This window comes from Cyprinus carpio, chromosome A8 (assembly GCF_018340385.1).
Source record: "Cyprinus carpio isolate SPL01 chromosome A8, ASM1834038v1, whole genome shotgun sequence".
In the NCBI taxonomy this organism is placed as follows: Eukaryota; Metazoa; Chordata; class Actinopteri; order Cypriniformes; family Cyprinidae; genus Cyprinus; species Cyprinus carpio.
In genome coordinates this window covers 9571385-9588719 of record NC_056579.1, presented here as the reverse complement: position 1 = coordinate 9588719, position 17335 = coordinate 9571385, and the positions used below count along the sequence as shown (strand labels likewise).

Below are 17335 nucleotides of genomic sequence, written 5' to 3'. Positions count from 1 at the left end.
GAGAAAACATAAACTTAAAAGATGAGAAAAAAATTTAACGAAAATTTGAAATGTTGCCTATATACTACGTTAAAGAGAACTAAAGCTATAGAGAAATATTTTTTTTAAATGTAAATAAAAATGACAAAAGAACAGAAAATTGCTAAAGCTTAAAATAAAATTTAAAATGAAAACTAGAAATAGAAAAATAAAAGCCAATTAAAAATATGAATAAAATCTGCGATAGTATATAATTAATACTAAAATAACATTGTGCTTTTGCACAGATTACTCAAGGCAATACTTCTCGAAGTGGCTGCTTTGACAAATGTACACATCACCACTGCATTACACATCACCATTATCTCATGATTAGCAGAAGTGTAGACGCTGCTTTACCACTGGTTTCATATCTTCATGAGATTCCATATCTTATCTTATTAGGCTGTCATCAGAGTTGTAACCATCATTGACATGGAGGAACAGGACTGGATTATGGACCAAGTGCATGGACCTCAAAAAACTCCACGCATGTCTGGTCACATCCAATATCATATTGCTTCTTTCAACTCAGATGAACTCAAAAAGTTCATGATAATGATAACTGGTAAACTGCCAGAATCTTAATCAGCACCTTGATAAATCTGGTATAAAGGTCCAAAATACTGTGAGAGTAAGTAGCTCATTAACATGATACACGTAAAATAATGTAATATATTAGATCATGCTGTTTTCTCATTTAAGACAATTATATACTGGAGGCATTTTACAGTAATATTTTAGGTTCTTAAAAAAAGGTAAAAAAAAAAAAATATATATATATATATATATATAAAGACTTTTCTTGTTTAGCACAACAGAGTGAGTCTTCTCAAGCTCACGCTGATAATAATTAAGATGAGGAACCTTTCTAAGTTTAGAGAGGAAATACTAATCATAACATATGCTAAAAAAACGGCAAACATTTAAAGTTGTCATCATCAACTGAGGGTAGTTTCATAAAAAGAGGTTTCAGAAAAGGTGATTGGTTTGTTTCAAAGAACTCCGCCTAACTTTGCACTTTTATTGCGTCAAGTTGACAGTCTCTTGACTAGACAGCGTCACACATCCACAGCACGCGGGTCAGCGAGGGACAGCGGATCAATAACAGGTCAGTTCATATCACAGTTGTCTGAGAATGGGAATACAACTAGTGTGTGAGATGGCAAAACACTTTTTTCATCGGTAAATGAATGTGATGTGAGTAGACTTTTAATTATTCTCAAAGAGCGAGCGCGAGCCTACGGTTACGTTTTGTCTCCAGTTGGCTGAAACTTTTTTATCATGCGCACTCAAACAAGCCGCGCCTCAGAAACAAAAACGCTTTCAATATCGAAAACTACAATATGAGAATAAGTCCATTGTGAGATTATAGGTTACTGTTAATGCTGTATGCCGAATGTCGCAACGATAAAATTCTTCAGGAAGTGGGTGAAAGTTCACTCCCTAGATTCTTTATTCAACGCTCTTGATTTGTCATTAACGTTACGTAAAATAACGACGAGCATGCCATTCTAACGCCCACTTTTCTGAAGTGTAGCAGATATAATTTGTAAGCGAATGTTGATTTTCCCTTGATTTTAACTTTTTTGAAGTTATCTGAACAATGTATGTGTCACAAAATCGATTGTTAGATGCTATATTATTTGATGTTCCGTGTTTGCCAATCTAAGGGAGGTTGAGAGGACATGCCTTTACCGTTCCTTTATTTCCCGTTACTAGATTACAGAAACACGCAGAACGTGTAAATGTTCTCCTCTTAGGTTTAAACGTAGACGTTTCATTAATTTAAAATTGTTATATAATAAATATAATATAAATATACTTATTATAACATATTAATTATTATTTATATCATATATTCGTTTTAGAATACATTTTCATATTATATTACATTATATTATATGATTATACTTAATAAATTGTTTTTCTTTCTGATCTCTTATCTGATATATGATAATGATTTTGTATCTATAATGGTTATTATGATTTGCACAAAGCTATGCTGTTTACTCATCATTTAACATGAATTACCAAAATATGACATGTTCATTCTTAGTCCCGAAACAACATTATAACCAACCAATCAGATTGTAGGGTTAGGATTGGAGTTAAAGGGATAATTTTCTTTAGTTTAGAATTCTTTCATCATTACGCATTTGATTTATTTCTGGACAGCATGTGAATTTTAATTGTGACTATAGGTTTGTGTTTATGAGATGAATCTAGAATGTGGTTCTTGTTCAGTTTTTGTTCTTATTAATACTGTAACATCTTCCACAGAATGGCAGATAACGGGCAAACAGCAGACATGGACACAGAGGCATCACAGGCTACTCAGGAACAACAGGTAAGTCACACACTTCATGACTCTCACCTACAGACAATTAAACAACAGAAGTTCTATTTATTTCCAACAAATATTACATTTTATATGAAATACAGAGTCATTCATGATGAAACCATTCTTGCATGAAGTAACTCATTTAATTTAACACATTAATCTGCGTAAAGATGGTTTTATGAACACGTTGTGCTCTGCTTCATGGATGAAGCTCAATGTACATTAAAAACTGAGCAACAAACTTTAATATTTGTGTTTAAGAGTGTAGTATCTCGAGTGAGCAACCTGCCCCTGGTGAGTTCAGCATGTGGTGCGGTGTATAATGCCTACAGCTCTACTAAAGACAGCGTGCCACTCCTGAAAGGAGTAATGGAGGTTGCAGAGAGCGGGGTGCGCACGCTGGGTGCTGCTGCTTCAACGGGTTCCAAACCCATACTAGACCGACTGGAGCCTCAGAGTAAGGATCTCAAACCTAGATGTAGTTTCTGTCTTATTATGCCTTGTCTTTTATTTGTGGTATTGTTCTTCATGGTTGTTGAATAACAACAGTTATTCCTGTGTTCTTTTTCTTGTGCAGTTGCAATGGTAAATGAATATGCCATTAAAGGGCTGGAGAAGGTAGAAGAAAACCTTCCAATTTTACAACAACCAGCAGACAAGGTAAAGCCTAGACAGACATGTTTTGCATGCAACTTGTAGCACTTGAATTGCTATATGAATAAACATTGTATCTCCATTGCAGCTGGTATCCGATACAGTGGGCATGGTGTGCCAGTCAGTAACAGGAGCAAAGGATGCTGTGGTGGGGGCTGTGCTGGGTGGTGTGGAAAAGACACGTATGGCCGTGGCCGGTGGCATAAACACTGTCATGGGGAGCCGTATGGGTCAGATGGTCAGTAACGGTGTAGATAAGGCCCTCTCCCACTCTGAAGACTGGGTGGAACAGAACCTTCCAATCAGTGAAAAGGAGCTTGGTGAGTGTTTCAGTTCTGGCAACAGCTAATGAACCAAAATGAAGCCATAGGGAATGTAGTTAAAAAAAATTCACTTTCAAGTCCCATTATTGCTTTGTTACCAGGAAATAAAATTAATAACACACTGACCTGAATCTCAAAGTGTTTCATACAGTAAAACATGTTTCTTTTTATTTCATGTATAACATATATTTATATTAATGTATTCTATTATATTTATATACACAACTGTTCAAAATTTTGGAGCCAGTAATTTTTCTTAAAAGAAGATAATACTTTAAAAAATCTATTTCAAATAAATGTTGTTCTTTTGAACCTTCTTTTGATTAAGCAGCATAACTGTTCTCAACTTTGATAACTTTGACAATGTGATAATATTAAGAAATATTTCTTGAGCATCAAATCAGCATATTAGAATGATTTCTGAAGGGTCATGTGACATTGAAGACTGGTATAATGGCTGCTGCTTTGCCATTTCAGAAATAAATTACATTTCATTATTTCATTATCAAATAGAAAACTATTATTCTGTTCTGCCCACAGCTGCACTGGCTGAACCAAGACCAGGTGAGGAGGAAGGATTCATAGTAACTACTAGACCCAGCTATTTCGTCCGCCTGGGTAAACTGTCTGCCAAAGTTCAGGAGAGAGCACTTGAGAAGTCTCTCATTAGGGCCCGCAAGGCCAGAGACACTACACATGCAGCTGTGACTCAAATGACCAGCACTTTGGACCTGCTGGAAAGTGCCCGGGTAACCTTGGCCAGTGCCAACCAGCAGCTAGGGGGCGCTCCGGAGCAGTTACTGCAGAGATGGAATGAATGGAAGGAAGGGCAGCCCAAAGAGCTGCAGGAGAATGTAACAGCTGAGACAGAAGTAGATACAACAAAAGACGAGGAAGAGGTAGTTTGTTTTACTTAAAATTCAATACAAAACATGTCTATGAATATTTATATATCTTACTTCAGACTATCAGACACATTCTCAGTATGTATATATGTGGACGTCTCCTCATAGGAACTGGAATCGAGAGCTCTGTCGATGATACAAGGTTTGAGTGATCAACTGAAGGCAGCATGTTCAGGGGCTGTGTCCAGTATACAGGGTCTCCCAGGCACTGTGCAGGAACAGCTTCTGAATGCTCGACATACAGCGGGAGAACTCCAGGCATCTCTGAGCAGCACCAAGACACTCACACCCATTCTCTTAGAACAGACACGGCAGCAGATCGGCCAGGTATAGTCATTCTGAGTGTATGCTATTTTGTACACTGTATACCAATTGTTGTGCTTTATTGTATTTTACCCTATTCTAAAAATGTATGTAAAATTTAGAAAGTGTTCATGTATATTTTCATCCTTTCACAGGTACGACAGTCATTGGATGGAGTCGTGGAGTACCTTCTCAATAACACTCCTCTCAATTGGCTGGTTGGGCCTTTTGCACCTCAGAAAACAGAGAAAGGCGATTGAAAATGCCATACAACTTAAGTAAAACTGATGAAATAGGTTGCTATATGGTTCAAATTATTGTACGTTTTAACTATTTCCATTTTTTTTATTTTAATTAGCGTTAACTGGAGTCTTTAGACTCACATTAAATTGTTGAAATTACAGCATAATGAACATAAAATGGCAAATTATTTCATCAATGTCAGTATTCTAAAAGTATTGAAACCACTACCAAGTAGAGTATGTAGGTTTCTGCAGGTGATATACTGCTGTGTAGCATTCAAACCTTTGTGGAACTTAAATACTGAATATATGTACGTATGTATGTACTTTATGAATAAAAGCAAACCATATATGTATACTTCATAGTCACTGGTTTTGTAATTCATTGATTTTCATATCATAACTCCTGCAAAAGGTTGATTATCTGAAATGCAAAATAAATGGATTAGTTAAAAAAAAGAAGCTTTGTCTAAGAAATCATTTCTTTTGTAACCATTTGTTTTTTGCTTTCTGGGCACAAATTAAGGATTCTTAAGTGAGGTAACATTTTATAATGAACCATTTCAGCATATTTAAGGTTATACATATGCAATATCACAGAAGCAAGTTCCCTTTCCCTTTTGCCCAAGTGAGTTTTTTTTTTCTCATGCACTGAGCCAGAAATCTTCCCTTCACCACACCTTCCAGTTTTTTTCTTATCTATATTCTGGAGGTTTATGAGGGGTTTGTTCATAAATCAATCACACTGATTTATGTAATATTTTATTCCTGAATTTTTTTCCTTTTTCTTTCTTTTTTCCTTTTGGCTGCTTTGGCTGCTAGTTTCTGATTTATGGAGTGATAAAACAAACTGTTAAAAAACACTGTAAAACCTTTAAATGAAACAAGACTTTTCATCTTGCTTTATCCAATGTTCCAAAAATGTATGCAAATTAGTGCATATTTAATTAGATAATGACTCGTTTGCATATTTAAACATAACATTTGTCTCGATATACTGTAATTAATCATCCAGGGAAGTATTGTGATATCAATTAGTTTTACTATATTTACCCGTTTTGTCTTTTAACAAGAGGAGTGGAACAAAATTAACATGCATACTGTTGATATAACAGTAACATGTGAGATGCAGTTGAATTAATAATTCACAAAAAGGAGCTAAAGTAGGAAGCTTTGACACTGAACTTGAAAATGAAAGCATTCACATTCCTATAACTTGCACATTACCATTTTGCCCTCCCTAAAATATCTTCTATCTTTTTAATCTAAACAACTCGCAAAACAATACAACTGTGGCACATAAACCAATGTTTTCGCAAACCAAATAAACTGCATGTTACATAAATACATGGCAACGTTGTTGGTGTGAACTGGACTGGACTGGGGGGGAAGTGTGATGAAGTTTCGATGATGGCCAAAAGATGAATTGTTGCGCTACGGGTGACGTCACGGCCGTTGTTTCGGATGACGTTGAGAGAAGCAGGCCGCACGCGCATAGCAGGAACCTACCCTGTCAAGTTTTTGTGGATCAAGGTCGTCGACTTCTCCTCAATTACACAAAATACGGGTAAATATTCGAGCTAACAGGGGGTTTAAGCCAACGCGAGTGTTCGTGGGACGGTCTCGGGGTCCCAGCTGTCCGTTTTGTGTGCGTGCCATCACGTCAGCTAGCCGTTAGCAGAGCTAGCGCGTTAGCCTGGCTAGTTGAGTATCACAAACAAAATGAGTTTCATCTGGTCAGCTATTTTAACACGATCATCTGAACGTTATATTAACTACTTTGGAAGGAAAACATTCGTTTGGACGCTTTTTCGATTTGTTGTTGGTCGCGGTACTCGGGTCAAAGACAAAATGTTTTTCTAATTGCGCTTTCAGCTGATTTTTCCTGGACATGCTCCAGAAAAACCTCATTTATTCCCCGTTTTCTTGGTAATCTGTCGTTGATATAGTTAAGATAAACTTCCATGTCAGCATTAAACACTTACTGGCTGTATTTTATTCGAATTGAAGCGCAACTGTTGCCAGATTGTAATAGTCATTTGATCAGCAGGCTGTTTAGGTTTCAGTGACCTGGACCATTCTTCGCTTGTTTGAGAAACAAAACGCGAACAAACAAAGGAACTTTTGTTTTCGTGCAGCATATTGTCAGCCTCTAGCAGGGTCACCAATAAATAAGGCAAATGGTTTAAAGTTGGGTTTTTGCTCACTGTAACGGGAATCTAACCACATTAAACAGTTTCACCAGTTTCATGGATAAACTTTGCGTCTCTTCCTGTTTAGTGTATACAAATCTATTATTATTATTATTATTATTATTATTATTATTATTATATATATATATATGTATATATATATATATATATATAGCCATGTTAAGAGTAACTTAAATGAACTTGAATGAAAAGGGTATTATTTTCAAAACTTTTCAGCAGTTAAGGGTAGCGGACAAAAGATTAAATTTGATGCAGTTAGTTTTATTTTAACGATGTCTGGCATGTTTTATGATATAGCAATTATGCATTTATAGTTTTTAATGTGTTTTTAAAGAAATAGTTCGTAACACTTAATTTTAAAGTGTCTTTGTTACGTGTGTTTATAGTACTAACTGTAAATTATGCATAATTGTAAGAAACTAACCCTAAACCAAACCTATAGCAATTGCATGATGCTTATTAATATTGCTCAGTATTCATTTGTGTAGTAACAGTGCAACAAGGATGACATAAAGTATAACCGAATAGTTTTCTCAACAATGAATATTGTCATTGTTTATTCACCCTCATGTCTTTCCCAACCTGTGTGCTATTATATTTCTTCCATGGAACAGAAAAATAGTTTTCATATCTACACATTAATTTTTTTCCCCATAAAACAACAGTTCCCAGTGACCATGGGCTGTCAAGCCACAGAAAGGACAAAAAGCTGTCTTTTGTCTAGAATGACTCACATGCTGTATTCACACAAAGCTAATCACATGGCTTCAGAAGACTTGTAATATAGCACATGAGTTGTATAACTTTAACTATGTTGTATAACATAACTATGGTACATTTAAAGACCTTTTTTGTCTTTTTTGGAGCTTGATTCTCAGTGGATACAAGGTTTTATGGTAGAGATCTATGTGAAGTTAATTTATCTGTTTCATAGAAAAAAAAGTCATATGGGTCAGGAATGAAATCACGGTGAGTAAATATTGTCAATTTTTAGATAGATTTAGGTAATTTTTAGGGCCATAATTTTTAGATAATATCCTTTTATATCAGGCATTTTTTGCCACTTCATGATAAATTATGTTTTTGAAATACTGATTCTTAAACCCTGTTTCTAGGATCGCCCTCTCCCGTCCCCCTTACCCCCTTCTGAAACAGCATGGCTCAGGAGACAAATCAGACGCAGGTGCCAATGCTTTGCACTATGGGATGCGGTTTCTATGGTAACCCTCGCACCAATGGAATGTGCTCTGTCTGCTACAAGGAACATCTGCAGAGACAACAAGGAGGGGGGAGAAACAGTCCCCCAGGTGAGAAAGGTAGGTTTCTAGGAGATCACATGTACCTGTTGCATTAGGAATTAAATGCGCTCACTCAGTTTTGAGGTTAAGCAGAGTTCAAGATTAGGTTTCTGTTCGTTTCTTTCAGGTGCCACATCTCCATTAGGTTCCCCAGGGGTATCTGCGGTGACGGTGGAGTCCACCCCTGTACCCACTACGGAAGCCGTTACCCCACCTGAAGAACGCACATCTAGGTAAGAAGGACTTTATAAATCTTAGACTGTTCTTGCTTCAATTGGTATAAACTACAAGTGCAAAACAGCTTATGATAATATAGGAAGGAATTGTAACAAATAACTCCTGTATTCGGTTGTATTGTGTTTATGCAGTAGTTCGCCCAGCCCAGTAACCCAGCAGATGACTGCTATGAGCATCTCCCAGGACACGCCAACCACTGATTCAGACAGAGCAGAAGTGGAGGAGGAGGAGGAGGAGGGCTTGTCTAAAAGCACAGGTCTGCTGTGTTCTGTCTCATACATGCACATGGTACAAAATTATCTTCAGGGGTATTATAGTTATGCAAAACTAAAATCATAAAGTAGTTTTGTTCCTTGAAATAAAATAAGCTTTAAAATAAAATTACTCAAAATTAATAATTTTACAAAATGCTTTTTAAATTATTTGTATTTATTATTTTATCTTATTTTTATTTATTATTATTTCAAATCACTTTATATTGTAATTTTTCCTCGTGAAACCATTGCATATATAGTATATTGATTCCATTTAGAAAGACATGGAATATCCCAAAAAATCAAAGAAGAATTGATTAGTTGTTTGTAGAAATTTAATGCATACTAATCCTAGGAGAATCATGCAATTCACACCGAACTTTGTCAACATGATGCCAAGACACTGAAGATGCTAAATTGTGAACGGATTTTGGATATGATTTATTAAAGTAACATTTTCTTATATCTTTAAAGCACATTATCCAAACTCTTCAAAACTTTTTACATATGAAGAACAAGTCATTTTTCGGAAACATGCTTGGTTTCATTAATTTATATTGCTCAGGGACCAACAATCAAAATTTAAACTCCGTCATTTCAGCTAACAGATGAAGGCTGTAATACATTAGTTGGATAAGAAGTCTTTTAAGCCTGATCCTTTACTACTTAGTTCAGATAGTTAGAATGACAAACAAATACATAGAATAAGTAAATATGTACTGTAATGGTAATATAGTTTTATATAATTATTTCACAAATGCTTATAGATAATTAAAATCTTAAAAAAAAAAAATCCTTATAGAGCATAAAAAGTATTGGTAACACTTTACAATAACTCTCATTTGTTAACATTTGTTAATGAATTAACTAACATGAACTAACAAAAACTATATTTTAACAGCAATTTTGAATCTCTTTTAATATTACTTAATAAAAATGTTCATGTTAATTCATAGTACATTAACTAATGTTAACATACAACTTTAAATTTTAATAATTAATCAGTAAGTTTTGAACTTAATATTAACTAACATTAATAGATGCTATATAATTATTATTCATGTTAACTAATATAGTTAATGAATGTAAACAAATGAAGCCTTATTATAAAATGTTACCAAAGTTGTATATATTGTTTTCTCTCTCTGTGTGTGTGTGTGTTTCACAATTTATAGTTTGTGTTATAGTTATATGTTATAGTTTAACCCTTTTATTGCTGTATCCCTTAAAACCAGACTGTCAGAGGGTTACTTTAAATGCATGTGCCCGCTGTGCACCATTTTCCTGATGCCACCAGGGTGGTGGTTGCGCTGGCTTGGGCCCATCATCGCTGCTTGCATCCAACAAGCATCCAGTTATCATCCAGCATTCAGTGTAGACAGAATCGCCGATTATAAGGGGTTCTGTTGTCTATAGTCGCGTTGCGGCGCTCGCGTCCAGTGTAAACAGTAAAAATAGCAAAGAGCTCCAGATCGCGTCAGTCAAACAGTGTTTGTTTTTTTTGCTTTAATTTGCTACGGATTCATTTTTAAACAAGACAGTATGATGCAGGATTTTCAGAGACTGAAAGTAAACAATGATGCAGTGCTGAGACCAACAGTAATGTCGAAACACATAAGTGTGAGTAAACGTGTTTTTACCACTATTGAATTGTTTCAGACCATTTGATATATATGGAGTATTTATAAGTTTTTAATCCAAACGACCCATGTTGCATTCAGACTGCATCACAGCAGTGCCCATCTGTTATTTTAATAAGTGAAACTGCATTCATAGCAGTGGGCATTCACTTGCGAGTCTTGAATGTGCCCCTCCTTTAAAAACAGACCTCTTCTGCAGAGAGGCTCAAAAACAGGATAGAAAATAGCCTGTTACTTCTAAATTGATTTTTTTTTTAATGTAAAATCACACTAACATTATAAGTGAACCCCAGAGAATGTTATAAAATAATTTTAAAATTGCAGTTCATGACCCCTTTGAAAGAAGAAACAAACCTTGAAAAACTCCAAAATATAGCCCTCCATTCAGTTCTCTTTATGGCAGGACATGAATACTGATGATTCATTAAATCATTGATCTGAGTGTCAGAGTATCTTGTAACCTCAGAAGCTTGGAAGTTTATTGTGTTTTATAAATGAGCTGTCTAAGGCTGACCATGTCTGTAATCACAGGGCCAGTAGGGGAAGCTGCACAGGCTTCTTCAGACGGAGAGCAGACTCCTGACAAGAACAAAAAGAAGAATAGATGTTTCACTTGTAGGAAAAAAGTTGGCCTCACAGGTAAGAGCCAAGGGAAGAGGTTTTTGTCCTTGAATGAGGGCTGGGCCACACTTTGAGCAGACTTCAGATCTTACAGTATACAGCTTTACTGCAAATCTGTTTTTCCTTTTTAGTTGAGAGAGTCAGCAGATGGTCTCCTTCTAGGTTTTGTATTCCAGCTCAAATATTCACTTTTGTGCAGTCTTATTACCATTCCCTATGTTCACACATATAAAACATTTGCATCCATGCAAACATATTGATAAGAAGAAATGTTTCTTGAGCACCAAATCAGCACATTGGATTGATTTCTGAATGACCATGTGACATTGAAGACTGGCGTAATGGTTGTTGAAAATTCAGCATTACCATCAAAGAAATGGTAAATTTTATATACATACATGTACTATATATATATATATATATATATGTATATATGTATGTGTGTGTATATATGTATATATAAATATAAATAATAATTGGTATAATATTATAAAACAGTATAATAATACAATATAATGGTTTTTACTGTGTTCTTGATCAAATGAAATGCAGCCAAGATGAGTATAATAGAAATTTGCAAAAACATAAAATTTACCAACTCCGTTGTATAAAGATCCAACAATTTTGGATGGGTATCCTTAAGGAGCTTGAGAAAATATTCTGCTGCTCACTACAGCTACGACAAAAGGCATGTCTGTTAGGCATAAGCCAAGAATTCCCCTTTAAATTGCAAGGAGCCCATCTTCTTCAAATACTATTACACTGTGATTGTATGTATGCTTGTATGTTGCATAACAGACCAGATTCCCTCATATATACTCGTATAGCTACCTAAAGAAGCCTTCTCTACTGCTTTAAAAGAAAAACCTTTCAAGTTTTACAAGATATGGGACCCCCCTTTCTCAGTTATCTTGGTGGAACAAACAAATTTACTAATCTCAGGAATACAGTATTCAGCTTGGAAAATCACCCCATTGTTAAGCACTGTTTATACTGGTTTAACCTAAACCTTCTCTATCCTTTCCTTTTTTACTTTAGCACCCCCCCCCAAGTTTAATATATATATATTATACTTTGTATTTATTTGTTTTATTTATGTTCATATTTTTTATTAATCCTTCTTAACAACTATGCATATTGAACTTCTATCATTTGTATTTATGTTTTCAATGTGTGTTAACTCTGCTGTCAAAACCTGCAATAAAAACAAAAACTTACCAAGCCCAAACTTTTAAACGGTAGTGTATAAATATTTTCCAAGATCAACTTCAATATAATTTCACATTTTTTATTTTATATATATCAGTAGATTTTAGTTCATTTGTCAGTTTCTTTCTGTAGTCAGATGGCATACTGCAGGTTAGTGCTGCATTTGACATGATCCTTCTGGTATCCTGCCTGTTCTTTAGAGACCTCGGTCTTAAAATGTATATCCATCTGAAATACATGGCCGATTGAAAGACTGAATAAACTTTCCTTTGTGTTTTTAGGCTTTGACTGTCGCTGCGGTAACCTGTTTTGTGCTATCCACCGTTATTCTGACAAACATGACTGTCCCTACGACTACCGAGGAGCTGCTGCCGCCCGCATCCGCAAGGAGAACCCCATCGTGGTAGCTGAGAAGATTCAGAAGTTATGAGGACTGTCGGCTAAATGAGCAAAAATAGTTTGACCTGCAAGTTTTGGAACCATGGCGCTGAATATCACCATTCTAAACTGGGTTCATTTCTTCATTGTAGGATAAGGTGGGTGGGGTTGTAGGGTAGAGCCCCTGCTTGGCCATCTCCCTGTCTCTCCCAGAAGGGGCAGTGTAGAGGGGTGTGTGTGTGTGTGTGTGAATGAATATGTGACATGTTGAGAGATGTTGTGTGAGTGTTGTGTTGTTTTTTTTTTTTTCCTTTTTCTAGAGAGCCAGGGAGAAAAGGGATTGGTTGTCAGGTGGGCATCCATGTGCATCGGGGGGAGGGTGGACTCTTTTGTTTTTACCCTGGCATTGACTTTTGTTAGGATATTATTATAACATTATTTTTTTATAGGATCCCTAAAATGTGGTTTCAGGAGTCTGATTAGTAGGGGTGGGACATCGAGAGAGAATTTCTCTGATATTACAAAAGGTTGAAGAATATAGATTTTAATGACTACTCCCACATTTACCCATGTAAAAATCTTTTACTGTTATCCTTTTTTTTCTTTCTTTGTTCTGGTTAATTATCCCGACATGTCAAATCCCAGCCTGTGCATTTAAAAAAATTCTCTTTTATATATTGACTTATCATGCTAATGTTGCGTGCATGAATAGTTATCGGATGGGGTTTGAAGGGGGGCGGGGTGGGGCATAGCAAGAGCCTTGAGATAAGCGTGTGACTGAGTTTTTTTTTCTTTCCTTTTCTGTTTTAATGAGTGTATGGCATCAGAAGATCTATATTAATATATTGTACGTAGCTTGAATTGTGTGATTGCATTCTATTTATTTTGTATTATCATTTGGTTGGTTGGTACTGGAGGATTGGAAGCATGTCCAAAAAAAAACTCGTAAGAAATCCAGTAGGTGATCCCTTAATGATATTTCTGTCTATTTACATATGCATTTTTAAGAATTATAGGTCCTCATGGAGGAAAGTCAGACGGGATTAGACTTTTCAAAATCAAAGCACAAGATCATTCTTTAGCTTATCAAAAATGCAGTTAATGTAGGATCCTCAGTACTGTACTGAAGCTACCAGGCCCGTTATTGCTAATGCATGCCAGCGATGAACTATTTTGACCTTTGCTCTTAGAGTCGCCAAGCTTTGAGAGCAAAGTATTCTTAAACCACCAGCAGACCAATGAATGATGCTAATGGAACCGGCTACTAATTTATTTATTTGGCAATGCCTTTCCGTTCCAAAAAACATGTATTTACAATTAATACCGCTGTGCTTAGGATGTCATAGTGGAAGATGCACATTTCCCCAACAGATATGTTGCATGCTCGCACAAATATTAGGACAAATGCAGAGTTTGCTACAGCCACATATTACATTGCAACACGAATGTGAAACACAACGTCCCATTGCATGGGCGAATGGAGCCTGCTTTCCAAATGAACAGGATTCTTCTGTTCTCTAATGTAAATATCACATGGTTGCCATTCTAAAATAGAATGACTGAGGTCTTAGAAAGAGCAGGAAAGGTTCAGCAGGAAAAAAACTTCTGTTTTGTGTTTATGTAGTGTTTATTAATTAGCCATATGTAAGGAGAAAGGTGTGATGTGGTGTTCTCTGTCATCCTTTGAGTGAATACTGTGTCTTTGTGCTGGTAGTGTTTTTAAAACCCCCTTTTTTTTCTTTTTCTTTTTTTTTTTAAAAAGGGCTTAAATGTCCATTTTGTATTTATCCTCAATGTTGTCTAGCAATCTTCCCTCATAATGTCTCTTGATGTGCACATTTTTTACATGATTTATATACAGTCCCTTGACCTACAAGACTTGTTTAAAGCAACTTGGTGGATGTATCTGATTAGAAGTTCTGGTAATGACCTTGCTGCTTTATTAAGGAAATAACTTATCCTCAGTGGGGCTGCCAGCTCAAGAGGGCTTTTGTGAAAAGCAGGTGTAAGTGGCTCAGCGAGCTGGCATCCTGACAGCCTTTTAAAGAGGGATTGGATCTCATGCTTTCTGTCTGCTCTGTTTGCTGGAGGATAATCCTACCTTTCTAGGGTTTGAGTGTTAGGGATACAGACGGGTGAAGGCCGTGTCAGTGTATGGGAATGCTAGACTCAAGTTCCTGGTGAGATTCTTGTGTGGTGGGCACAAAACTGTGAATGCAGTCAACCGCTTGACTATGAAGATCCAGTGAGTTGAAAGCCAGTTGGTCACCTATAATGTTGCCTTCAGTGTCTTATCAGACCGTTGGCACTGTATGTCAGTGGATTATCCCTTCTATGCTAGCAATGATTAACCATCGACATTGCATGTGATTGAGCAAAATAGACAAGTGATTTCTTTCTTATATGTAACTGATGAAGAATTGCCTTGATTTTAGTGATGGTGTTGAGATTCATATTTCTCCCAGTAGTTAATCAGAACATTTGGATGGGTGATGTGAGTTTCAGCTCAGGCGCGTTCAGCATTACGTTAACCAGCATTCATGAATTAATTTACCAGCGTGCCCAGTCCCCCAGAGACACCACCAGATACCTTTTTGTTTTCTTTTTAATTTTAGGATTGTATGATGTGTATGAGTAAGTATAAATCCAATAAAATCACAAAGTTTATTTTAAATTTACACAATGTCTTAAGTTTTTTTTTTATTTAGAGCACACATTTGCCCAGACCATCTGAAGCAATTCTCAACCAGAGGAGTGCAAAAAGACCTAAAATTATCTAAATTTAGTTATATTAACAAAATGTTAGAGGAAATAAAAATAATGATGTACAACATGAAACTAACATTTCTGAGCTTATTTTTATAAAAAAGTAGTACCAGCTGTACATATCAGCTTGGATAGGACAACTTTTGAATAGTCTTGGATAAAAAGGGGCCTTGCTGTCAAAAAGGTTAATAACCACTGATCTACACTTAAAAGTTAAAAGTTACAAAGTTTTCGTAGGAGTGCCAAAGAGGAACCATTTTGGGTTACCAAAGAACCTTTCTGATAACAGTTCTTTAACCATTTCTTTCTTAGTGTGAAGAATATTTTACTAATCTGAAGAACCTTTTCCCACTGCAAAGCACCTTAAAACAAAGGAAATGTTCCATATATAAAGAATAAAATAAATGTTCCATGGATGTAAAAGGAATGGTTCACCCAAAAAAGAAAATTAGCTGAAAATGTATTCATCACAAATAATCTACACGACTCCAGTGCAGTAATTAATATCGTGTGAAGTGAAAAGCTGTGGATTTGTGAGAAACAAATCCACATTTTAACTTTAAACTGTAGCTTCTGGCCAAAATATTTTTACATTATATACTATATGATATAATATTCTTATATTTAATAATGTTATTATAGAGTCCATAATAATAATTTTATGCCAAAAAGGAACCTTTATTTTTAAGAGCACAGTGTTTCTTCTTTTGCTGAAAATTTACTTGAAGTGTTTTGAGTCTAACCTTTGCACGAATGGCCCACATGACTCATACTTATGTGGGAAACTTCAGGAAGTGGTGTAGTAATTACCGAACATCTACCTAACTTTAGTTGTATATCTCCTATCCCTCCTCTGACATTTCTTCTAGCAGATTTGCTGTGATATTAGATGAGTAAACAAGATCTGTAAGCAGTGAAAATGTCCTGTCTGTATGTGAATCACCCTGTATTCTTGCCACATCGGCAGCTGCCCACCTCAGCCTGTTTCACCACAGAAACCTGGCTACTGTCCGTGGGCCCTTATGTGGTTTTAAATGGGTTGAAATTTATCTGTTAGATTTAATGTTACCACGTGATTCCATTGTATTCATTTACACTTTTTAGGCTTGTGAGTGATGAGTGAAAGGAAGTAAAAGGAAGTTTTTTTTTTTCTTCAGTTCCATATAAAACAGTTCATGTTTTCTCTGTCTGGAAGTGCTGTAAAGATAATCTCTTCTTCATAAAGGCATGTCAGCATCTCCACCCTTTCTCACTAGTGAACTCAATCTTCCTTGGTATTCAAAAGTCTTGCATGTTACATCTGACTTGATTATCCTTCCCCTTTTTTAAGACATGGGACAAAACGGGCCACACAAGCAGACAAAAAACATGAAATTCACTTAAATTTTGTCTTTTTATAAATTTATATTAATTAAACATGTTAAAGGCTATTTATTGATGGCTTGTTGGAACCTTTTTATGAATTAAATGATTTGTTTCAAAAGTATGTTGAGAAAAGTTATGGTAAGCCTTGTATTGGTAATAAGTGCATTGTGTGATTTGGAATTAAATGATTTAATATACAATGCACATAAAATATTTTTTTATTTTTTATTTTTTATTTTTTTTTTAAGATAAGTATTTGGTCGATGTCTCTTGCATGACTGTGTTCATCAGCTGTCAGCAGATCTGACAGAAGTTCCTGGGATGCTCCTCCCTCGATGTCCCGTCAGCGTAATTTTCGGATGCGGTACAGTGAAGAGCAAATACGCTTTAAAAGCAGGAATATCACCCACTCTGCACGTTTTCCGCACTGTGGACTCGTCGAGTCACGTGCGACTCAGCGGACCCTCTGGTTGGTTACATGCAACCCGACAGTGTGCGTCCATATATTTATTTTAAAATTATTTCATAATAATAAAATAAAAAGAAAGGCCTAAAAAAAATTTTT

The 17335-nt window shown here is 35.7% G+C and overlaps 2 protein-coding genes across 4 annotated transcripts; both read left to right on the top strand.

Moving 5' to 3' along the window:
• Positions 1–996: 996 nt before the first annotated feature.
• Positions 997–5248, top strand: LOC109095368 (perilipin-3-like). Of its 2 annotated transcripts, none has more exons than XM_019109076.2 (8): positions 997–1129; positions 2302–2368; positions 2624–2819; positions 2940–3022; positions 3105–3336; positions 3880–4238; positions 4353–4571; positions 4703–5248. In XM_019109076.2, exons 2-8 carry the CDS (start codon positions 2303–2305, stop codon positions 4805–4807), a joined length of 1260 nt encoding a protein of 419 aa, XP_018964621.1. In that variant the 5' UTR covers positions 997–1129; position 2302; the 3' UTR covers positions 4808–5248. The 2 variants fall into 2 exon arrangements, with proteins under 2 accessions (XP_018964621.1, XP_018964620.1); XM_019109075.2 differs by lacking the exon at positions 997–1129 and adding an exon at positions 1169–1218.
• Positions 5249–6169: 921 nt separating this feature from the next.
• Positions 6170–15317, top strand: zgc:77486 (uncharacterized protein LOC405808 homolog). Of its 2 annotated transcripts, none has more exons than XM_042762024.1 (6): positions 6170–6356; positions 8118–8318; positions 8428–8533; positions 8672–8793; positions 10963–11070; positions 12543–15317. In XM_042762024.1, exons 2-6 carry the CDS (start codon positions 8159–8161, stop codon positions 12689–12691), a joined length of 645 nt encoding a protein of 214 aa, XP_042617958.1. In that variant the 5' UTR covers positions 6170–6356; positions 8118–8158; the 3' UTR covers positions 12692–15317. The 2 variants fall into 2 exon arrangements, with proteins under 2 accessions (XP_042617958.1, XP_018964630.2); XM_019109085.2 differs by having other exon boundaries at positions 6177–6356; positions 8669–8793.
• Positions 15318–17335: the final 2018 nt, after the last annotated feature.